This window comes from Parasteatoda tepidariorum, chromosome 12 (assembly GCF_982258835.1).
Source record: "Parasteatoda tepidariorum strain Cologne lab strain chromosome 12, Ptep-v5.0, whole genome shotgun sequence".
Classification (NCBI taxonomy): Eukaryota; Metazoa; Arthropoda; class Arachnida; order Araneae; family Theridiidae; genus Parasteatoda; species Parasteatoda tepidariorum.
This window is the reverse complement of record NC_141766.1, coordinates 15948023-15974565: the sequence shown is the minus strand read 5'-3', so window position 1 is coordinate 15974565 and position 26543 is coordinate 15948023. Positions and strand designations below refer to the sequence as shown.

The window sequence follows — 26543 nt, the reverse complement described above, 5'->3', positions numbered from 1 at the left end:
AGAAATCGGTTGTCTTACTGTATTTTAGTTTAAACAGAATGCAATAAGTTAAGTAAGACGCAGTTATGAACAATATGGAAAGTGATAAGATATTTAAAACAATCACATACAAAAAAAAATATCTATATAACTTCAAAATTTAAACCAGATTAAACCAGAAACTAGTCACTTGGTTTTTGCAATCAAAAAATTAGTTAGTTGGTTACTCAACAGAATGCCTTGGCACAAAGTGGTGATTTGTTTAAAGGACATTCTTATCATGCCTTTAAAGCATAGGTTTATTGAATAATTTTCTCGGCCATCTCACAAACTAATTATGTTGATCAAATGCAAATGCGGCGGCTTTTGTATGAAAAAGAACATTTTCGCCCATAAAACAGCAGGTTACTAATTAATAACTAGAAATAATGATAGAATTTATTACTCACCAGTAGCCAATTTCTTGGTGTAATCGGGGTTCTCTACTATGTAATCCAAACTAATTCGAGAATCCATGTCGATATCGTTACTAACTGCGCATTTCTCAATTGGGTTTCTTACCAGGGTTAAGAGGAAGTCGAAACGGAATTTCAAACCGCAATTTTATATCGATACAACTGCGGGCAGAAGGGTTCCTAGAAAAAGAAAATTGTTTGTAAACAAAAGTTACTTTGACCAAATGCCTTCATCTGCAATCAAAAATTAAACAGAATTAAATTTTAAAAAAAAAAGGTTAAGTTTTAAAGATAATAATCAGTGTATAATTTCTTTAGTTTACAAATATACTTTGATAGAAAGAAGTAAGTAAAAATAATGAACTCCATTTTGCAATCCAAACTTTATTTTTGTTATGTATTTTTCTTAGTCTAATTTCAGGATGAATGGGAAAAGGGCCGTAAGGCCTCAGATGCCCAGTTCCATTACAACGAACGAACGCACGAACGAACGAAAGTAAAAATAATTTGTTTTTTCAATTTTTCGCTACCACTATTTTTTTAATTTTCGAGGTTGCACTCACCATCTGTACTTATTCAATTTAGTTGTCAAACATATGAACAACAAATATTTAAATTGAATTGCATTGTTCTAATCTGAAACGTGGTGGCACTTTATTTCAATGAATAAGATTTATTTGAAAATTTCGCTAGTATACAATTCCTATTATTGTTTTCAAGTTATAAACTCCAAATAACGGAAAAGTTCCTTCTGTTAACATATATTTTATGAACTGAATCAAAATAGTAAAAGATATTATATTGTTCCAATAACATCCAACTAAAATAATTAACTATTTTAAAATAAATATTTGTCCGAAGAACATCACCAAATAACTCAGCTATTATTTTTATGAAAGTTAACTTAGATAATAAGTCTTTAAAACAATGTTCTTAATCGCAGAAATAATTTATTTAAGAAGCTGTGTTTACAGCCCTTGGAATAATATTACGTCCAATTAACTCTTTTATTCAGCTTTTGTCATAACGGACTTTATGTTTTCAATCATTTTAATGCAAAAAAGTGGAGCTTTTATTTATTATTTGCTGTCTTGCTAATCAATCTATTTCTTTAGTTATTTATCACGTAATGCAAATAATAACTGAGTATTCGATTATTCCAAACATCTATTATTCCAAATGAAAAATCTTCTAACCACAATTTTTTTGGGGGGTGGGGGGGGGAATTGAATTAGTGCATCAGGCTTCTGATTAACTCCATAAAGAATATATTTTTTGCTCAAAAGAGCTTTTATTTAAATTTTCCCCCTATATTCATAAAAAAAGTCGGTGCAAGTGCTTCTCACTCTCATAAATCAAAACCCAAAAGATGAAATAATGTGAAAATGTGCAATTTTTTTAGAGAAGGTTTAGAAGAATATTTTGATATGAAAATGTTTTAGGTGCTGTCATACAATTATTTTATGTTAAAAAGTGAAACCTTAGCTTTTTATGCCACGTAATTCAGTTAACCTAAAACTAATAATATTTTGCAGTCACGTACTCTTATGCTTAAAAATGTGCAAAACCAGTTGTGAAAAAATTAAATAATTTAAATTGTCGGTTTTTAGGATTCTTGGATGTAACGAAAAATTTGCCGCAAACTATAAAACTATAATTTTTTTATAACCACGTGCTCTAAATAAAGATAAAAGATGCAAAAGAGAAAAAAAACAATTTAAACTTTTTTTTTTAATTTCAAATTGGAGTCATGAATTTTCGATATTATTGAAATTCATTTATATATGTCCGAAAGATTAACGCAAAATTTGTATTTTACTGTCATTTGTACAAACTAATATATTTTTAAAATTTTTCTGCTTCAATGAAATCTTTCCCCTCTGGTCAATTAACGTATGTGGATTAAACTACACCATCGATTTTGTTGATCTCTTTATTGAGACTGAAGGAATATTACAAGGAATTCAATCTTAACTATTTTTAAGCAAACAGTTTTTCAATCGTACGGTTCTACATACACATACCCTCCAACTTATGAGGATTTTGAAAATAATTCTTTCTAGTGGTAGCGAACCAAAGTAGAAATTTTTAAAGCAAATGGATCTCTCATAAAACTTGTAAAAGAAATTAAGAATCTAGCCATATGGCCTGCACTTTTATTAGTAATAGTGGACAAGTTACGCTAAAATTATTTTTTTTTAAATATTAAGACATTAATTTTGCTACCGTCTGAAAAGAAGATTTCTGAAACTACGGAAATTCCGTAGCAGTTGGAGGGTATACATACATTTCATTTATATTAAAACAAAAGTCTTTTTCTAAAGCATACATGCCAACTTTTATGCATTTGACGTAAAAAAAAATCTGTATTTAAAGTGGTAGAAAAATGTATGCTTTCTATACATTCCTTGCATATAAACTTAATTTATTATCTTTTTGAGCACCATTATTTCTTAAAAAAATAGCATATATAAATTAATAGTACCATGGCATACCTGCCAACTCTTCCGGATTTTCCGGAAGATTTTATTTTCATATTTAAAGTGGTAGCAATACTCATGTTATTCCTATTAACTTTTTGAATAATAATGATAATTATAAATGAGTTTGACCACCACTACATATAAATAATTACAATAAATATATAAAAGCATAATAATCCTTGCGCAAGCGAATTTCAACGGGATCAAAACATAAATATATTTTTGAGTCAGATTGTTTTTCGCTAATTGTATTACAACCACTCTGAAAATCCATTCTCGGAAAGAGTGAAAGTTGGCAGGTATGCCATGAGAGTCCGCTTACGTTTTTTTCAAAATACAACGTATGTTTCGGTTTAAAATTGTAATTTAAATTCAATTTAACTACCACTGGGAAAAATCAACCTCGAAAGGTTTAAAAATTGTCAGGCATTGACGAAAAACGTGTGAGGCAGCGGTCTACATTAAGATCTAAAATTGTAGATTAAGATTTTTTGTAAAAGAGAATGGTGGCCAGAAAAAAAAATTCTATTCGATTAAAATGTTTATTTAAACATCCCTTTTACTAAATTTGCCATTTCAAGTAACAGTAAAATAAAAAGTAGAGGCCTCAAAAGCTCTATACATAAAAATATTCCCAATATAAAATTCTAATCAAAAATTGAATTAGAAAAAAAATCTGAATACAAGGACGGAAGAAAAAGCAAGGATTCCAAGGATGAGAAAGCAGCGGTAATGTTTGTCACCACACAGTTTTGAAATTTAATTTATTAAAAGGAAGTTGTGACCAAAATTGATCGTAAAATGCAAAATGGTGTAAAACAATAAAAAATCTTCTTCGTCAAGGTTGGGCTGGGACAAAATTGTAAATAGTTGAAATACTGGATGCCTTGAAAAGTGATTTATAGTATTCAGTTATTTTCTTGCAGTCGTCGCAGATTTTTCCACTTAATTGCTGAATTATCTTTGTCACTCTTACTTAAAGAATATCTAAATTTCCTAAGTTACATCTTTACTGCAATATATTAATCTGATTTGATTAGTCTAACAGGGATCTAAATTTGATGAATATGGTTAAAATGGCGTGACATCTCGATATGTAGATTGTTAAGCGTTATTTATACATTTCTTGACTCTTGGTATTGTCAGAAAATGACTGTTTTTATAAATTGCCAAAAATAATGAGAATTTCTTTTTTAGAAAGTAACTTTTTTGTGTCCTTTTTTTTCTCTTGTTTGTGTCAAAGATCATATTAAAAACGTTCTATTTTAATTTTCTATTTCAGTTTTTTTTTTTTTTTTTTAATTTTCCATTCATAAGTTTTTGTATCAATTTTTTTTAATCGTAAATAAAACAACTCTATTTGTTATTTGAGCGATCATGTTTCAGGGCAAAAAAATACCAATCAAGGTATTCAGTAAGTTCATCAAATAAAAATTAAATAAATACATAATGTAAATAAAATAAATTCTGTTTATTGTTAAATAAACACTAAAATACAATACAAATGTTTTTAACGGAAAAGCAACGTTCTCAAATTAATTCAAATTATTGTATGCTGATGCTATGAAATTATTCTATGATTAAAACATGAATTTAATACAACTTTAAGGTCTCGGAGTTGAAGGCAGATGAAGTAAGAGTCCCGATAATGTAATGTAAAGAGGGTGCTTTTTTGGCTAGGAAAATGTAATAATGGTAGAAATTTCCTTTTTTTAGATACCTCTGGTATGTTTTTTACTTCGAGATCTATTGTACATTTTCTGAGCTATATAGGAACTCTGATGTGAAATCATCATGCAAATGTTTGTGGAAAAAATGTAACTTCTTACAATTTTTATTGATGCATTAAAACTGCACTGCTTTACTAAAATTAAACCTACTGGTACAGATGTACCAAGCAAGCACGGAAAAACATTGAAAAGTTGTCAGTTTTGACATTTTTCTCAAAAGAGAGAGAGTGGCAGTGAAAAAAAATTTAGTTAGCAGGCTCTGGTAGTTCAAAATTATTCAATTTCAAACTGATTTAACTCTTTGAATTTTAAAAAAAATTAGTGCCAGCTGTCTTTGACTCTGTATTCTACCAGTTTAAACAGAAGGTTTTCTTTTCCTAATTCAATCTATAAAAAATTTTCGATCTTTTACTTTTAATTCATTAATGGCCAACGGAAAAAAACCGTTGCCTACCACTTTGGCTTTAAAAAAGCGTCCATTTTAGATCCGAATGTAAACTTAAATAGTAAATTTCACACACACACACACACTCCTCGATCAAGGAAATAAAGATCTGACAAACATACCCCATTAATGTAGACCTTTATAGTATTTAATATTTAGCTTTTTAAAAGATAAATAGTATATTTCACACACAAACACCTTAATAAATGTAAAAAAGATCTGACAAGCATATCCCATTAATGTAGACCTTTACAGTATTTAATATTTGGTTTCTTAAAACTGAAATAAATAGGGAAAAAAATCTATCTTTTGAATGAAAATAATAAAGAGCATTAAAAATTAATGAGAATCAACTTTTGTCAATTCATGAAAATCAATAAAAAAAATTTTTTTCAATTAATGAAAAATTTTATTTATTTTTGTTCTCCTTTTACTAAACAGACGCCGTCTGAACGAAAGAGATCTCAAACGAATAAATAAAATACCACAAAAGTTGATATCTCCTCCGAACTATTATTCTAGTTACTTAAGTCAAACTGCCCTTAGTGGTAAATTGAGATAATTCTTTGTCAGTGAAATTATTTATTCAAAGCATGAAAATCCGTTGCACATATTTTTTTCATTGATAATGACATGTAATTTGTCAAAAGTTACGTGCGTGCCTAGTAATAACACTATTTATAATAATAATAGTGATTAATAATAACTTTTTCCGCAAGAGTTGTGGTTATATTAAATCTGTTATATCAATACTTGATTTTGAATTGCCTCAGAAAATATTTCATAATTATTCACAAACTGTAATTCTAATAGGAGGTTTATACTCTTAGAATTTTATTTATTCACATTAAAGCTTGGTTAACCGGTGCAGTGTGTCAAATATTTTTAAGTTCACGTATACCTATTTTCTTAGAATCTATGGTTGCAATTGCCTGCTCGTTTAAATTTTTTAATTTGCCGCGACAGAAAGGGCAAACATACGATATAGCTACTTGCGTGCCTAATAATAATACTATTTATAATGAGTAATAATAATAATTTCTTTCGCAAGAGCTGTGGTTATGTTAAATCTGTTATGTCAGTATTTGATTTTGAATTGCCTCAGAAAATGTATCATAATTATTCATAAAGTGTAATTCTAATAATAGGACTAATAATTGGAAGTTTATACACTTAAAACTATATTCATTCTCATTAAAACTTGTTTAACCGGCTCAGTGCATCCAATATTTTTAAGTACACGTGTGTCTCTTTTCTTAAAATCTACGGTTGCAGTTGCCTGCTAGTCTAAAATTTTCAATTTGCTGTGACAGAAAGTACAAACGTGCGACAATTGTATTTTGAAGCCTGATAAGGAATTTGTAAAATCCCTAATATCTTAAATAAAACAGAACTAATAAACTTAACTGAAACAAATTATATTATAAACTTAATTTAATCAAATTAAATTACTAACTAAACTTAAACGAATTAACTTATAAGCTTAACTAAACCTAAATAATTTATAAATTTAATATTGATATAAATAATGTTTTAAACTTTTATCTTGAAACCTACATCATCAATAATTTTACTTATAAACTAAAATTATAAGCCTACAAATTTATAAAACAGATGTGAAGCAGATAAATTATAAGCCGTTAGCTTACGAGCTTAAACATACTATGCCTATAAACTACTAAAACATAAAACTTCTAAACTTTTAAAGCCTATAAACTAAACACTTCTTAAATGTGAAAGCAACAAAAATTTGAGTTACCTACCTATAAATGGTTTCTTTCTCGTTTCGATAAGCAGAAAATTATATTCCTGTTTCTCCACGCAGCGGTTTCTGAATGCAAGTGCCGCAATAAAAGTGGCACATGATCAAAAATCTAGAAAAATAAAATAACACTGTATTTTCATAGATATTTATACTCAAAATTCCAATCACAAAAATTGTTAATGATAAATATCTCAGGCACGAGATAAAAAATTTTATTTTCAAAATAAAGACTGGTTTTTTGCTTATTTTCGGACAGATGATTTTTAAAAATTAAATACTGTGGAGCAATTTTTTTTTCTGTTGCAAAAGATTCTTGAACGGTTCTTAGATATCTTTGCATCGCTGATTTTAAATCCGCAATCGGTTTATCTTTACAAGCTACAGTTCTTCCTAGAATCATGCATTAAAGGATTAAAGTTTACCAATAATCATATATTAAAAGACTAAAGTTTACCAAGAATCATATTTTAAAAGACTAAAATTTACCAAAAATCATTTATTAAAAGAATAAAGTTTACCATGAATCATAGACTTAAAGACTAAAGTTTACCAAGAATCATATATTTAAAATCTAAAGTTTACCAAAAATCATATATTAAAAAACTGAAGCTTACCAAGAATCGTATATTAAAGAACTAAAGTTTACCAAGAATCATATATCAAAAAACTACCTATCGAAAACATTTATCTGATGTCTGAAGCAAGTTGGCATCTTAGAATAAGTAGTGAATGATATAGTTCAAAAAAATAAGACAAAGCTTGAAATGCGTTTTTTTGAAAATTCTCCGATAAAGGAAATGAACATTTTTCTCCAAGGTATTGTTTGGAATTTTGGAAAAAGTTTGAAGAACAAGTTTGAAGTAATTTGGCATTTCACGTAAATTTAGCAATACTTTATAGCAATATCAATCAAAATTATATAGATAATAAATTTAAAAAACTATTAAAAATGTTCAGTTTTATTATTTTGCCTCAATAAGTGAACGAATGTGTTGATTAAATCGCTTAGACCTGAAACTAATCATTCATGACCTTCAATACGATAATTATTTCCTTAAGCAATTTTCTACCATATGAGAACCATTTGCTACAATAAATCTTTATTATTTTAATTATATTTATAAACAAAACTATAATTAACCATGAACTTCAACAGCTAATATTCGTTTCTAAGCATTGCTTCTATAATCAATCTACATATCTATAATTATTATTTGTTTCATTCTGAATCGTACTTTCTCGGTGAAATATAAAATTCATCGAATATCCTGTGAAATTAAATTGGCAGGAAAACCATGTTTTTTCCAAAATTTAGATAAGAAAAGATTTAAAAAGTTGCTTTTTTATATCGATTAACCTACAATAATAATTTAACCTATCTCAGCAATTTTTTCACAGATATTAAGTTACTAATAATAACATGCTGTTATTAGTAAATGTATTATAACAAGTAACAATGTAAATTATATATAATAATATATTTTACTAACCTTCATATAGAGTATTAATAAACATTGAAAGAAATGTTTAGTTGAAAATATTTTTTATTAAAAATAATTGCGATAATAAAACGTTCAGAATTGCTACAAAATGCATACAGAACTCCCGCAAGGACTTGAAATAATTTAATAGTAGTAATAAATGAACATTGGAGTTTTTTTTTTTTTTTTTTTTTTTAGGTTTTCACTTGATTTGAAAGAGAAAAAAATTTTTATACTTTCTTTGAAAAATAAATAATGCATACATGCATAGATGCAAGATTTTGAAGTGACAAGAGAACTATCTTAAAAGCTAAGAAAACTACCTTTAAATCTTTATTTTCGTTTACCGTTAAAGAAAGTCAAGTTGTCATCTATAGTTTAAAAAAATTGGATTTGAATGAATTTTTTTAAATTGATATTTATGCTGATAATATGTCATGGCGGTCACACACATTTTAATATTACAAAATAGATGTTTGAAATGAAATAGATATTTTTTTTTCTTCTTGAATGAATGACGTGCTTTCAAAATGGGAACATTATAGCCCAATGGGTTAAAAAAATGGCTGCCTTTTGTCAGGGCTAAAGAGAATAGAAGGGCTAGTTCACTCCGCTCTTATAACTGAAGTTACGATTTCCCTCCTCATGACGTCACTGTGTCCACAGATCTCGGAAGATCGCACGCAAAGATATTATGATAACTTTGCATCTTTCTCTTTGTAAAAATAAGTTAGACTTTTTCTGGTTATTAGCTTTCAAACTTTGCGTAATTAACACATTATTTCCATTCATAAACATAGTTTAAAAAAACTTTCTTGGCCAGTATATTAAGAAAATACCATTTTAAACTAATAAAAATATTTTACTAGTTGGCGAAAATGACACTATAAATACTTTATTTTAAAAAGTTCAGTTTCAACTTTAATTATTAAGAAAAATGAAAGTATATATCGACATTTTTTTATCTACATATTCTTTTATAACAATAAGTTGAGTTAAATTTAGAATCCCCGATTTTAAAATATGCCGTTAATAGCAATTTGTTCATACCTTATCATTAGGAAACATCAACCTTAAACGATAATTACTGAAACAAAATAATAATTCAGGTTCATAATGACACTAGAAATTTTACAATTGTTTATAGATATTTAAATTTACGATAGTATAATTTATAGATATTTAAATTTGAGAGAGTATAATTTTGAAAAAAAAAATCATAAATATTAAGAATAACTACATTAAAAAATATGTTATGAAATTAGGAGAATTCCAACTATATACTATATATTTTATTTATACTTCTTACTTACATTTCAATTTTCTTTGACTTTATCCATTTTTTTCACCTGCCTTTCTTTTTGAAGTAACGAGGCGGTTTCTATTTAGATAATGAATTTTTATAAAAGTTCTTAATGACCGAATAAACGTATTGCTGTTTTATATTAACTGTGTCATTTCGGAATCCATTCTTTACATAGTTGTTCATTTACTTTAGGGAACACGCGGAAAATTATATTTTTTCCTTTTGTTTTTCTATCAAAATTTTTTCAAGTTGCAATCGCGCAAACTGGCATTTCGATAATAGTTTTAAATTCTTGTAAATTCGCTGCAAAAACTGAGGAAAGTCATTATAGAAAATAACAAATGTCTTAGAATATGTCGCAAAAAGAAATGCTCCAATATCAGTTAGAGCTAGTAAGGCCGAAAGCTCTGTTCTTGAAGTAAAAGTGCGAGCTTTGCGCCAAAGTGTCGTCACTAGAGAAAATCGGAGGATTGGCGCGGCGAGAGCTACTTCAAAGGAGTGAACCAGCCCTTGAAACGTCAGATTTGTTTCGAATTCATACTGAAGGTTACATATTCATAGCTACCAAATTGTGCGGCTGTAGAAAGAAAAGTTTACATAGTGGCATTTAAGCAATAGTTAAAGCATGACAGCAAACTACTACGATTTTTGAAAAATATTTTAGAGAAAACTAAAGCTTTTCAGAATATTTGGTAATTTTACTAACATTTTAAAAGCCGCACTGCGAGAGATCTAGGAAGAAATTACGTTCCATGAAAACTTTTGAATCATTTACATGTAGTGGTGTGAAAAATAACTTTAAATCAAATTTATAAAACAAAGAATCATACATTTAAACATAAACTTAGCTAGAAGAAATTCTCCTAAAAAAGCGTTGGCAGCCCTTTCAAGGCAGAAAGAATTTTCTTAAATTTACGGAGTAATTTCACCAGGGTTCGGTGCAATAAATATTAAAAAGTGGTGGCAAAAGTAAAAAAAATTATCAATAACATCCACACAATAAATTTAGGAAGTTGAGACAAAACTCAAGGTTATGCGTAGCTTCAAATAAGAGCTTATAAAATCTAATCCACCAACAATTAAAATCCTTACTAATATATTTTATGCATAATTTTGAATAATTGATTTGCCATGGTCAGTAAAACAATAATTTTTCTAATTTAAATTCAAGAGCATTCAAACATAAATGTTGCTACCACTAGGAAAAGTTTTGGTAGCTTTGTACTTTGTTTTTAGCAGTGCATGGCAATAGCAACATTCAAACATTGTTAGAAATGGAGTGCTGAAGTGCAACGCTGTGCACATGACTTCAACAGCATTTAGAAAATAAAATAACAATATATATATATATATATATATATATTCAAAATGTAGAGAAAACAAGGGAAAAATTACAGAACAATGAAAAAAGGGGGGGAAAGAAAAATAATAGTGAAAGTAAAAGTAACAGAAACCGGAAAAAAATTCCCAAAAAAAGGGCAAAAAATTTTAAAAAATCTGGAAAATTATTTTTCGAATTTTTTGAGATTTTTTTAAATTTTCTGTCCCTTTTTTCGGAATTTTTCTTCAGGTTTTTGTTATTTTTATTATTATTTTTCTTTTTTATTCCCTATTTTCAATGTTCTGTAATTTTTCCCATGCGTTCTCTACATTTTGAACTTATTTTATGAGTTCTATTTACTTGCAGCCTATGCGCAATAAATAAAACGTATTGTTTTTCTTAATTTAATAAATATATATATATATATATATATATATATATATATATATATATATATATATATATATATATATATATATATATATATATATATATGTAACATAAAAAGCTTCAATTAATCTTTTTATGTTATCCTAATTAATTATTCTAATATTCTAATCGAAATACTTTCTCACACTTTTAAAAGCCACATCCTGTTCTTGAATCTATTGTGTGGGAAACGTTCGATCTATTTCATAAACCAATAACAACTACTAAGATTTCCCTCTTTCCCTAAATTAAGACATTTACGGATTTTACTTTGCAAGATTTTCCCTAACATATAACCAAGGAGCACAACTTTTCGTGTTCACTCTTACTCACTCTCATGACTGCTCTTGTCTAATAATTAATAAAAAAAATTTGTACCCTCCTTCCCGACTTAAGGCCTATTTTAATCCTTCCATTCAGCAACGACGTTATGTATATATATATATATATATATATATATATATATATATATATATATATATATATATATATATATATATATATATATATATATATATATATATATATATATATATATATATATATTCATTGAAGGCCGTTTGTATAGCCTCCAACTTCTACGGAATAGTTTTAGAAAATATTTTCATTAGTGGTAGCAAATGTAGTGGTAGTAAATGTAATATTAAATGTTTAACTAATTCAAAGTAGTAGTCCCACCAATACACACAAATATTTAAGCAAATATACAAAAAGGTCAGATTGATCATGTTCGTTCATCAGTTCTGATTGTAAAATTTAAGCTTTTTTTAAAAAAAATTTAACTGCTTCAGTCAATTACCACTGAAAAAAAAACTATTTCCCAAAAATCAAATGCTGAGCGGAAGTGCTGTCTGAGAATTAAACTGGGAAACAATTTTTGTGGCTTGAGATTTTAGAATATATCTTCGAAACACTTATTTCAATCGGTTTCTCCTTAGAACTTATTATGCAATATATTCCTTAACAGGTTTTATTTTTTTATAATTCACTCTAGTGAATACTAAGGCCTCCCACTTCTCTGCTGCGTAGAAAGAATGCAATAATGCAGTTTATGATGCGATACTTTAAGGTCATATATTTGTCTAAGTTTCATTTTCAAGGGACAAGTGGATTTATATACATATATACGTTTTCCTAGACTTCTACATTCAGGTAAAAAAAAAAAACTAAACTAAAAATGTAATTTTGCAAAAAAATCTGTAGTTTTTGGAACAAAACAAATTTCAGATTTGAAGTCCCCAGCTCCATCCTGAGATTTTTGTTGCAATCATGTGAATGCAATCTTACAATGAGGTTGCTGAGTATGAAGCTCGGTGAAGAATAAATAAATAGAAAAGAATGGAACAGTTTTACTCTATAATGTAGTTTGTGAAGCTGATGGAGAGGTGAGATGATGAGCAATTGAGATGATCAGTGAACAGGTGGGACATAGACGTGAGGTAACGCCCGATGACTTTAACTTCGATTGCGTGTTTTTGTTGCTGAAGGTGAAATTGATGTTAGCAATTTTGGTAGTTATGGTATGAAGCATCACAACAATAGTGGGTAGTAATCGATCAAGTTGTGTATCTTTGGTCAAATTTTGATATTGGAAGTTTTAATTGAAATTCGTTGGGTACATTTAATTGCTGTGTCGGAACCGTTTAAATTGTAAATATATTCTGAAAGAGTGGGTATTTTGTGGTCTTTGGGTATGTTGGTGTTCCGGATGCATAGTGGGGAAAAAATACCACCCTAAATAGCTTTCGTTCTAATGATCAGATTTTCATGTTGTCAATCTTAATGGCTCCTGGGGGTAACCTCAAATATGCTAATTATTTAGTGCTAACTATTAATTAAGTTAAGAAATCGTACACAAAAACGTACTCTCTCTGAATAAACATAGATTTTTTTTTTTACATATTTGGATTCTTAACCTTCGAAATACATCGAGTAGCAATCTGGGAAAGATGGCCCTAATAGGTTGGTCAGGAGAGCGATCAAAAGTTCGGACCCGTTAATGTTAATTTCACTTTTTGCGTTTTTAGTCATTTTTTAAAAAACTAATTAGGCAATTAAAAAAATGACATCCACTCATAAAACCCATTTACTCCAAGATAATTTCATGCAATAAATAATTTTTATTAATTATTTAGTGTTTCTTATTATTTAATTTATTTGAGGAGAAAAAAGTTTGAATTATGAGCCATAAATTTTTTATGACACTAATTTAAATATCTTAAAAATCTAAAGTTTCAACTGTTTTTATTTAGTAGAAGCCTAAAAAAATTAAAATTAAATATTTTTAAAAAAATAATTTGACAATGAAGAAAGATTTAAATAGGCTGATTAATATTTAACTGTGGTTAATTTACGAGGAACATGACTTAAGCACGCGTAGCGTAAAATTTCATTCTTATTTTTTTCGCAAAAAACCGATTGATAATCTTTTTTTTTAATTATAAAATAAAATGTTTTTTTTAAACGTCTGAAAATTTATTCGTTATTTGGTAAAGAAATTTGAATAAAACGTTTCATTGAATAAAAAACATTTTATTCAACGAATGTCGAGTTTTATAAAAGCATGCTTCTGATAGAATGTGATTATACATCAGATTGTGATTATATTTAAATTTTTTAGTTTGTTTTTTCAATAATTGATACAATTTCAATAATATGCATAGAATTGGAATAATATATATTTATCAATTTCTTCAATATATATTTTACAATTATTAATAGGAATACGTAGTCAAAATTTTTAAGCATCTTAAAATTTCTCAACATCTTATATGTCGCTTTAATCTTAAAATAAATATCTTAATTACATGTCCACGCTTGTTTCGCAGAGCAATTTTACCAACTATTTAATTAAATTTCAGCATTTTAAAAAATCTTATTCTTTACGCTACCACGTATATTATTTTTTCATTAATATACTGATCAATTTTTATAGTACTTTAATTCAGGTTTTTCTTTAAAGTAAAAATCCTTTTTAAAATTATTGTGAAGTTCTTATTAAAAGAAAACTTAAAATTATCGCCTGTTAGCAAAGAATTAAGTTTTGTTAAGAAATTTAAAACATTCTGCTGATTAAAATTGTTTGATGGAAAACAGCTGACTATTTACTAAGCATACTATTTTTTCGAAAAATAATGATAAATTATTGTCTCTTTTCTTTGTTTCTTGTGACTTCATATATTATCTAAACTAGTGTTGATGCTTTATAAGTCCCTTCAATTATTATAAAGATACAGAACATAAGGAACTGTCGAATACGTAGCCAAAATTTTTAAACGTCTTAAAATTACTCAGTATCTAATATGCCGTCCTAACATCTTAATTCTGAAATTAAATTTTTAATTTTCTTGGCAAGTGTGATTCACAGAACTATTCAACTAATTATTTCATTATATTTTTTACTCTTTCTTTATACTACCACGTAGATTTTTTCCCAATTATATACTAAACTATTTTGTTTAATTTTTATTGTTAGTTAAAATTTTAAGTCATTGCTAAGTTTTTTTCTTCACTTAAAGTCTCAGAATTTCTTTTTAAAGTCTCAGTACAATAGCCAGTTAGCTGATAAGCATTTAGGAACATTTTCTATGTTAAAATTGCTCAGTGCAAAACGGACTGATCATAGTAAATAAGTGCACCCTTTTCTGAGCAAACAAATTATTTATTTATTTACTTTATTGTTTCTTATTTGTTTGATTTGGGAAAAGTAAATGCAAATAAGTGCAACTTCAAAAACCAAAACTGCTAGCTTTGCTTTTTAAATGAACAAATTCGAACCGCAATTTTATTTTGGCCTTTAAACTTGCATACAATATTACAGCGTTAACTTTAAACAAGCAGTTTTTTTAAGAAAGGATGATGAAAATATTTACTGTTGCTAAAATTATTTTTCAACTTTAACACAATTCCCAAGATATCATTATGCATAATTTGTTATTAGGAAAATGTCTTATTTGTTAAACAGCGAATACTAAAAATTGAAATTGGTAAAAAGATTCCGAAGCCGTGTCAATTTTAGAATCATCAACTGATTTGAAAAGTGTAATAAAAAACACGCAATTTTAGAACTTATTTTGATTTTTAAAAAAATACGCAGCGGGAAGGTTATACTTTTTACAGAAACTGTGAATACCAATTTTTTCTACATTTCGTCATAAGTGGAAAAGAATGATATTGCTCCAAGGAACCTACTCAATAATTTCGCTATTTTCAAAATTGAAATCTGTTTGGACGAAACATATTATTAGTTGAAAGCTAAAGCGAGAAAAAATTTAACTATTATTATTTATCTAAGCTTATTCCATTAATTTAATGATACTGGTATCAAGGTTAAGGATACGCGATGGAAGCCCCGTTTACTATTAAACTATAATTTTTTTAAATCATATAGCTTGAATAATTTTGAGCAAATAAGGGTGTAAAAATAAACTCGACCGAAGTACACCTAAAGTATAACCTAAGATATGTCTAGAATAAACTTTGGAATCGACGAATAAAAAATAAATTTTCAAACAACTTCGAGTAGGACGGAAATGTTAACTTGTTTGAAATATCTGTCCTTGTAACTATTTCATTTTAATTTCTGGTGCTAGGGTACATTTAATTTTCACATTCAACTTTAGAAATTTCAATTGTAAACGGAATTTTTTATGTCCTTAAAAAGTGCTATTAAGACTAAAAGTAAAAAACAATATACTGAATTGATTTTTTAGAAAGAAGTGCCTAATTATTATTTTTTCAATCTAAGAACTTATGCCTTTATCTTACATAAAACTTATTTTAATATCGCATGAAGTATTTTAATATACTGTGTTACTAAATGAATAATACCATGAAACTGAATCGAAAAGATAAAGACTTCATTGATTTAAAACATAATAGATGATAATAAAAGTAGATATATTTTGAGATTCCAATAACTAACGTGACAAGTCATTCACGCCAGGCCAATCTTGAGAATATGTCCCTATTTTTGAACGCCCGAAATATATCTACTTTTATTCACCTTTTCATATTTTTTGAAGCGAATGAATTTTTTTATCATCAATTGCAATGTTTTACATTTGGGTCTTCATCATTATTTTGATAAGAAGTTTATGTTTGCAAAAGCAAACATATGCATTTTAATGTTTCAACAGGATTCATGAGGTCCTTAACAAAGGAAGTGAACCGCAGCATCAATATTGTAACTATGAAGTTTAGTTTAAAATTAAAATTTTGAGACCAGATATTTTGAGTTTATGAAATTCAATATTTTATCTCTTAAGTTTTTGTGCCACCATTTCAGTATCCTAAAAACCTTACGAACTCTGTTTAAAAGGAGATTTATCAGATATATCTAAGAAAACAAAGAAATCATATGAGCGATATTTTTCGCAAACCGAATTTACTTCGAATAATGTTTTCGTGCATTTTCTAGCATAAAATTGCCTTGGTGAAAAATGATATTTTAAGGAATATTTTAATTAATTGTTTTCTTTGATAAATAAATGTTTATTTATTAATAATATGGGGTGCCCTTTCACAAAAAAAGCGGCACTGAACTAAACGTAATGAAATAGATGATAATTTTAAAAGTTCGAATATTAGATCGAATACTATTTAATCTTGTGCAGTATTAGCTCTAATATTAGATTCAGGAGGTGTCTAGCATTTTCTAGCACGGCAGTATGTTAAATAAGCACGGCTTTCTAATCGTTCAACACGGCTTTCTAATGGTTCAAAACGGCTTTCTAATGTTAAATAATATCGTTTTGCTACCTGGGATGGTTAAATTATTGATATAGGTGACATTGTGCTATACTACCTCTGCCTTGATAATTTTGACCAGAAGCAATAAAACCCATAAGTTGTTGAAGATCTCCCTATTTTGGCTCCTTCCTCAGCAATGTGACAATGTACACTGGCAATCTGATCCTTCAACTTTCAGCGAACCTAGACATTTGTTTTGCGGAGATTGGTCTGAATAGGACTTCTACAAGTTCATCAGCCATTTCTTGTAATCATATTTAGGAGAAATCCTTTTAATTACAACTTTTATAGATTTTTTCTCTAGGAGAAGAATAGTGTGATACTTGATGTCTTGTTTGGTTAACAAATCAACAATAATTCGTCTAGTTTCGATTGCTGACACAGCAAAGTTGATTTGGTCTCTCTGATAATTCATATCAAATCCTGTAATTTAATTTGTAAGTAAATGTTCTTTAATATTCTTACAATTAAATTTATTGCCTTTTATTATAATAGGAATTATTCATGGTTTCTCAAAAATTGGCGTTTGAATTGCCGTTGGCGTTGTTGGGATTCATCCTGATATTCCATCTCATTTTCAAGATCCAGATCTGATTTGTTATTGTGATTAGGCTTGTCGTTCATAATTGGCACGCTTTTTAATTGGCCTTCCTTAGGACCAAGCCTTCTTTTTAATTTATTTTTGATTGAAACCCATATCCTTCAATATTTTAGTCATAATAGAAATTTGTCATTGCTGTCTTTGTTTTTGAGAGGTTTCTCTCAGGTCTGGTACTCTGAAGCTCCGCCTTCAGGGTCAGTTTTCTAGCAGCTCGGTTGTTCCACTTTGCCATCTATCGACTGATCTTTGTTGGTAGTATTCACTTTTTTCACAATGGAACTATCCTCTTCAGAACTAATAGATCTGGTTCTTTTGTGCTAGACTAGAGTGCTTTGACAGTCCATATTTTGGTCAACAACTTTTTTGTTTGGCTAAACTAAGGCAGTTGGTGTTTTTCTGAGTCAGTTGGTGATTATTGTTTTCTTTTCCTGTTCGGTTTTTTTTCCTCACACTTTTTCCTGTATTAGGTTCGAATCCTGTATTAGGTTCGAAGAACAGGAATAGGTTACAGTAATCATGTTAGTAACAGGTTCTTGACTTTGTTTGTTAATTTTTAAAAGATATTTGTTCTCTTTTTTCAATTCTTTATTTTCAATTCTTCATGTCTTCTAGCTGCTTCAAATTATTTTCATTTATTTCATTTTGCTGTTAAAACTGTTCTAACAATATCCCCCTCAACAGGGAAACCAAATTATTATTTGGGCTCGCAACGGAGGTCATCATTTTCCTTATCACTAGCGTTTTTAATTTCATACTTTGCGCATAAAGTTATACTAATTCAACTGTAAAAATTGAATATCAGGCACTAAAAGGTCGTGGTGAAATAATTTAACTATAAATATAATCATAAATGCACAATGCGTTCTATCTAGAACAATATGTTGAGAAGCTCTGCAGCACTATTAGTAAACACACTCGTAAAGACTCCAAACAACCAAACTTAAATACACGCATTTAAGTTACAGAATATAGTTTTGATAACATAAATGGAACTCAAAAGAAAAACACTTGAACGTCGTGAAGATAAACAATCACTTTGACTACAGTTATTTGATCCAACTTGTGCTTAGAAATCTTCGGCAGATATAATACTTGCCAAAGATCGATAATAGTTATATTACATAGTTGACTATCCTTACACAGGGTACATAAACTTAGAAGTAAACGTTAAACAACATAGATGAAAATCCCTGTCAACGATAAAAACAGAACGTGCAAATTCAAAAATAACGTTTTTTGCAGGTTCATTAATGTATCGCCCTTATAACTTTCAACGTTTAGTCAAATTTTCATTCTGTTAAGTGCTCTGATAATATCTCAAAAAATATCTTAAGATATTTATAAAATTTAGCTGTAACCAAAAAACGCACTTTTTCTGAAGAAACATACTTTTCTCTCCATCAAACACGCTTTATCACCCCAAAAATAGGAAGAAGGTAGACTAAATTTTGAAAAGCAGGCTTTTATAGTTTAACCACTATAACAGTTCAATTTATATTATTTTATTAATTTAATTATAGTTATTTTAATGTGTCACGTTTCTCTTCATAGCTTTGAATGATTAGTTAAACTACAAGAATTATCTTACTAAAAGTTATAAGCCCACGACACAAAGACAAATATGTAATAATAGGATACTTAAGTGAATTAAATAATTTTCCTAAAAAATTTTATAGATTAAGAATTTTCAGATTATTTTTAAAACCTATATATAGAATTTTATGTCATTTGATGAGTAAAAAATTCTTGAAAAGTAATTTCAAAAATAAATTATCGAATTATATTGAAATGACACCCTATTTTAAGATTACATGGCTAAATTGAGGTATTTTTTTAATTTTATAACCGTCGTTGAACATTGGACGTTTGTTGGATTTACGACTACTAATGTTCAACTCCATAGCCTTGTAATTTTGAATTCAATCCAGAAGACAAGGGTTCAAGTATTGAGAGAAAGTTTGCCTTCGCGGAGGACTTTTTAATGGAACTAACTCTCATTTGCGCTATATGGAGAGAAAAACCACGAAAACCTACCACAGTTAGACTGGCGGAAAGGGGTCTCTAACCCATGATCCGTCAACCACTGAGGATATTTTATGTCATCACTATGGTCGGTGCGAGCCAGGTGCGGAATTCGTATCGACCAGCCATCGCTGAGATTTAAACCCAGTTCACCTCATTGAAAGGCGAACGCTTTATCCCCTGAGCCACTACGGCTCATACGAGTTAACCAATAAATGTGAAAGAATTAGTACTTTCTTTAATCATTCATACCAGTGAAATTAAGAAACGCACGTATTTTTAAGAATTTTGTCGATAGAAAGTAGATAGAAAGTAATCCTTTTCAATTTAATATTTTTCCTTCTCCTCATAAATTATGTGTTTTAGTAATCTAATAACAGATTCAATAAAAGTTTTTTCTCACTGTAGTGCTAATGTTTTTAAATTTTAGTGGATTACGTATCACAACCGAGATCTGTTAAAAAGGTGGAACAATTGTACTTTTTACTGAAACATTCCGGTTTATTCGTAAACAGAGTGGCTTTATTTGAGTGTTTCAGATTAAAGGCAAAAAAATTATTGAATATATAAATAAATAAATAAAAATAAAAAAGAATTAAGAAAGCTGTGTAACAAATCTTTTTCTAGCCACTGACTGTCACTTTTGCTACAAAAGTACTTCAAAATACTTAAATTAATAAAACATATAAATAATCTGATGTATTTATGTTTATAAATTGCAAAAATGAATCAATTTCTGCCGTATTGTCGGAATTAATACCATAAAAAATATCTTTCTGGAGGAGCGCAAAAATTGGCAACTATGATTTTTTAGTATAAAAAAGTACTATTGTATTAAGTGCAATAATCAATTATTTATATATATGTTTAATTATTTCTAGGGTAAATGAAACGCTCGCTTTCACTTAGTGCACACCACACATAAAACGAATTTATGATACATGCACACATTACGAATTTATCATATTAAAAATAAAAAATATAATTCTAAATCTACCACTTAGATAAGAAAGCAATTTAAAATTCGATTACTCCTTTGAATAAAAATTAGAGTATCAGATATCATATTTCGTATTATTAATATCTACATTTAAAATTCGTTTGTACGTTATTTGTAGTGGAACTGGGCGTATGAGGCCTTACTGCCCTTCTACATTTAAAATTCGCACATTAGCAGGGAAATGTAAAAAGTAGTAGAAACTTAATTAATTTTTATTTATTTATTATTTCTTTTATTATTCAATCGTACTTGCATTTGGAGTGTATTATGAGATGTTTAAACTTCCGGGGGGGGGGGGGGTAGATGGAAATTTATTATAAAAATCTCAAAATAAATGTAAGAAAGATACCCATAAAAACTAAAATCACATTAACGAATTCCTTGATAAAAAAAATCTTGAGTGAAAAATGAGAGAAGATAGCATTCACGACATTTTTTAATTCAAATTATGCAGCTCAACCTTTTCTGAATCCGTAATAAATATAATTACCGCTAATTTCAAAAGTCCGTGATAAAGCTATTTTACCACTTTTAATTTGGGTTTCCATTTACTAATAACCTTAGCTCGGATGAAGTAAATTAAAGTACTCAAATTTGACTGTAATTTAACAAAGGCCTCACAGCCAACACTCGAATCCTTTTCTTTGCCAAAGCCAAATAGTCTCAATTGTTATTTCACATCATCAGAAGAAGGAGTGAGATGCCCGCTTCGCGGACAGGTACTCTGCTGCAATACATATCAAGTCAAGTAAATTAAAACCGTAAGGTCTCAGACGCCCAGTTTCATTACAAGGAACGAACGGAGTAAATTAAAATCAGTGACCATATGCATTTTTTCGAAAGCTTATAAAAAGTTATATGCCTTTGCGGTTTGCAGTGTTAATAAAACTATATTATAAATAAAAAAATAATAAAAGGCAGTAAGCTCCCTACCTTTTCATAACTCGTAATAGGCCGTGGTAAACATACTTATCATGAAAAAGAATGGCGTTAAAATTTAAATTAAATTTATCTAATAAGCTAATGGTTTTTTTCTCATATCCATTTCAACTCCAAAAATATTTTAATATACCTTTACTAGAAATAAATGTTCTGTTGAAGGGTTAAAATAATTATAAAATAAATTCCTGTTGCATTTCACACATTTACGCAGAAATTTCAATACTGAAGATGCCCCCATTATAAAAATGTTAAGAAAAATAGCTTCCACTTGCTTCCACATGTTTACATTAGTGAGAAACTAGTTATTAATTGAATCAATCAATTAAAAAAAATTAATAAAAATAAATTTAGCGTTTTAAAAAACTCTCGTTAATTCCGATTTCGTTTGTTTTCCTGGTTATTATTTTAAATTAGGCTCTTCATAAGAACGCAATAAAATTTATAGCTTTAGTACACAACTTAGATTTCAAATATTGTATCTCATACTTGTATTTCACATATGTCCATTAAATAAAATAATACAAACATAGTAAACAATGTAAGAATATTGCAAGGGTTTGCTCAGTTTATACACAATATTGACAATATTGTAATACAAAACTTATTTATAAATCTTTATAAGCTTTCACTTTTAAATTGTAAACTCGTTTTACTCGATTTTATAATTATATATACATTAAGTGCGATGGTGAATACGAACTAATGAGAATGCATTCCTACTCTTACTACCAAGTTTTCTCTGAAATATTGTAAACCCGAATATTTTTATTTTATAATTTTATTACTGTCATTTAACAGCCAACCCAATTTGGGGGGGGGGGGGTGAGAGAGGTTTAGGATTACTAATGATCAACTCCATAGCCTTGTAATTTTGAATCCAATCCAGAAGACAAGGGAACTCCTGGATCAAGTAATAGGAGAAATTTGCCTTCATGGAGGACTTTTTGATGGAACTAGCCCGCATTTGCGTTACATGGAGAGGAAAACCACGAAAACCTCCTACGGTTAGCCCCACGACAAGAGAATTCTAACCCATGATCCATCTACCACTGAGGATTTTTTGCGTCATTGTCGGTGCAACTCGGATGCGAAATTCGTATCGACCAGTCATCGCTGGGATTCGAACCCTGCTCTCCTCATTGGAAGGCGAACGCTCTATCCCTTGTGCCATAAACCTGGATATTGTAAAATATCGTTGCAGTCCATTTAATGCTTCTGGTGTTGTTCATGATGCAGAGATGCCAACTGCTCCGCTTTCTGGAATAGTTTTAATAAAGTGGTAGCAAATTATTTAGTAAGATTAGTTAAAGTAAGATAGTTACGCCTACTTTTTAATACAGCAACCAGTTGATTGTTGCTTTAAAGTAACATTTCATATCATATTCATAATTTTTGATATTTAGTGGTGAAAAAATTATTTAAAATGAAAAATACTAAACTGAAAGTAACTTAAAATTCACTACCACTAGAAAATACTATTTTACAAAGCGGAGCAAGTTGGCATCTTTGATGATGAATGCGTAAACATATATATTAAGACGTTCTCTACCAGCCGAGAACTGGTGTTTATGCTATATCTGTCATTAAAAAGTAGTAATCGATAAAAAAATAATTTTCTTTCATTAGCAACAATTTTATATAGTTTTTCACAGTAAGCTATAATAAACATTAAACAATATGTTATTTTTGGGAGAAAACATATTTTCTACGAAAATAGTTGGATCTTGTTATTACTTAATCTGTTTTTTCTACTAGGAGGAATTTCATCAGTGGGATCGGCAGCAAAAGTGCTGTCATGACATGCAAAATCTAAAAAGTGGTAGTAAAGATTTTTCAAGGTTAGTGATAACTGTTTAAATTTAGACTTCAATTAAAACAATTGCAAAATTCTTACCACTTCCACATGTTTTGTACAGATAGAAATATCTTTAGTAGATATAATAAATATCTCTTTTAACAATAGAATACCTGCCAATTTTACGCTTTTCAAATAAGGTTTTTGGTAATGAAATGACAATTGAAGTAACGTTGTAAGCAGGCATTCAATTCACATCTAAGCAACACTTACAACACAATAATATAATCAGTGCATGTAAATGCAACACAATAATATAATCAGTGCATGTAAATGCAACACAATAATATAATCAGTGCATGTAAATGCAACACAATAATATAATCAGTGCATGTAAATGCAACACAATAATGTAATGGCGATTAAAATCAGCTGATATTAAATTTGTGAAAATTAGAATCAAATATGAATGTAGAAAGTTTATCACTTTAAATATCCGTAAAATGCGGAAAATTTGGAAGATATGTTTGAATTAATCAAAACTATTTTAATTGTAGCTGAAATTATTGAAACTACATAAATTTTAAAGATAAAAATTGTGACGCATTAGGACTTTATATTATTATTAGATAATATGAAAATAATATAAGTAATAATATTTGATATTTGAAATTCTGGAAATAAAAATCAAATCGTATTATATATTAATTATAGAAGTAAAAATATTTAAGTATCGTTTGTTTTATTTTATTATATTTTTCCTTTATATATTTAATTTATTTATTCAGCTATTTTTTACTGATACCTCAGAAAAGTTTTTCAGAAGAGTTAAATTTTGACAAAACATTGCATTAACACAATTGTTATGAATTTCAACACAATTGTTCTGCATTTCAAAGTTTCACTTGATTTAATTACAGAAAATGCAATGATTTTTTCTCGTTTGAAGGAATTTAGACACTCTCTTTGGTAAAATAAAATAATCTACTCTTCTTTTTATAGGTTAATAAAGCATGTATCCGTAAGATGGCGCTTAAAATTGAAACGAAAAACTCCTTGTAGTTAACTATTTTTGAAAAAAAATTCAAACAACGAAGACCATTATCTTTTACTTAGAATGAAACGAAACACAATTTTAAAAAAAGATCGTAAAAATTTTTTTCTGTACTGGTTATATTTTCTGAAGACCTTTTATGACAACATTGCTAATAACCTTTATTTCAAAAACAAGGATAGAGTTAAAAGAAAAATAAATTTAAATGAAGATAATTTTAATGTGAAAGATACATTTTTTAAAAAAAATTCTGAAAATGAAGACAATTTAAAAATGAAAGATAGATTTAAAATAAAGATAGTTTTAAAAAAAAGATATTCATAAATTTGTTCATAATTTTGACAACTCTTATTAAACAATGGAAAAATGGTTAAAATAAAATCATATGGCTACAATACATTACACAATTAAAATCTAAAATTTGATCCTTTAAGATAAGCAATTTATAAGATATGGAAACAATATTATATTTATTAGCGATCCACAAAACATATAAATTCCTGTTCTGTGACAAAAAGAAAAATTCCTCACTATTTTTTGATTTTTCAGGTATATTGTAGACAGATATTAATTTTTCTAAATATTTTCAATTGTGTGTAATTTATTATGCTTTTTCTTTCTTTCTTTTTTTTTTTTTTGAAATTAAAAATAATAATTTTTCTACATTTATATTTTTTTACTGCAAACAATACCAATTTTTTTAGATTAAAATAAATTAATAGTTAAATGATTATATAAATAAAACTTACCGCATTACGAATGGTAATTCAAACTAAGCACAGAAACCAAACACAACAACCCTACACAAACTTCGAAGATAATTTAATTCCAGATATTCTTTTACACAAAGATTAAAAATATAAACAAAAACTTAACCAAAGACGGCTCCTACGATTTTTACTCGAACCAGTTCGACAATTTTCGAAAACAAAAAAAAGGAAGAAAAAAAAAAACAAAGGAAAGTGTTTCGCGTCCTACACGTTATTGCGGTTGAAATGAGTATGTCGCCTGTTTCTCTACACGATTTCGAAGAAAGTGTTTTTTCCCCCTTTCGCTCTTCAATTTCCCTTTTTCATTGCTTTTTCCCCCAATGACACTCCTTCGACCTTATATACGCGAATTTCAACTTCTTGATTATTCAGATTAATTTTGGCAATAAACGATATATTCACATTAAAACGAAGAAACTAAATCTGGCAGCATAACAAAATAAAACTAAATTTAACGAACGAAATTTTAAAAACAAGAAACGTTTCTAATTAGACACAGTTATTATACAAAGTATCAATAGTCGCAATGTATCAATAGTTCTATAAATACTATAACAATAGTTGCCAGTTAATGCTAAAAGTTTAACATAAATATGTAAGAAGTTGAGCATAAATTGAGTATCACTAGTTAACAAAATAAAACACATCAAGCTTGATAGTTTTAGAGCTAAATGCAGTGCCTGATTAACACCTAGGCCCAATAGGCATGGGCCTAGGGCCCACAATTTCTGAGGGGCCTCAAAAATTAGTAAGAAGTTCTCAATATTATTATTTCTTTTAAATACTGAAAGAAACAGTTTTTTCTCAGAAAAATTCATTTTTTTATTTCAATTTTCGTGGTTATCGTAATACAACCAAACTCACGTAAACATTACACTAATCAAATTTGAAAGTTATGTGAGTAAACTTTGTGTTCTTTTAACTATTGAATAATTACAGCTTAATGACACAGCAAAAGTACATGATAATTCTTGTTTGTGGTCACCAAAGGTCTTTAACTATTTTCATTTAAACATTGTTTCTTTTTTTTAAATTCTGCTTTTATGTATATTTAGTCATATTTAAGGTCAAATTTTAAAGTAGGAAAAGCCTATTAACTAATGTAAGCTGACAATGATAATGATAATTAATAAGTTGAATCAGATATTACTACAGAACAGAATTTTGAAATTCTCATAAAATTATTTGCTAAAAAAAAATTTAAAAAAATGTTT

The 26543-nt window shown here is 28.2% G+C and overlaps 1 protein-coding gene across 1 annotated transcript in view; it reads right to left on the bottom strand.

The window, feature by feature from the left end:
* Window positions 1-25565, bottom strand: part of LOC107438137 (uncharacterized) — a 130017-nt gene extending 104452 nt beyond the window's left edge. Inside the window, exons 1-3 of the mRNA XM_087155939.1 lie at window positions 25309-25565; window positions 6856-6966; window positions 429-614 (exon numbers count right to left, since the gene is read on the bottom strand). Of these exons, the coding sequence (XP_087012065.1) occupies window positions 429-495 (67 nt within the window). The 5' untranslated portion in view covers window positions 496-614; window positions 6856-6966; window positions 25309-25565. The remainder of the gene's footprint in view (window positions 1-428; window positions 615-6855; window positions 6967-25308) is intronic.
* Window positions 25566-26543: the final 978 nt, after the last annotated feature.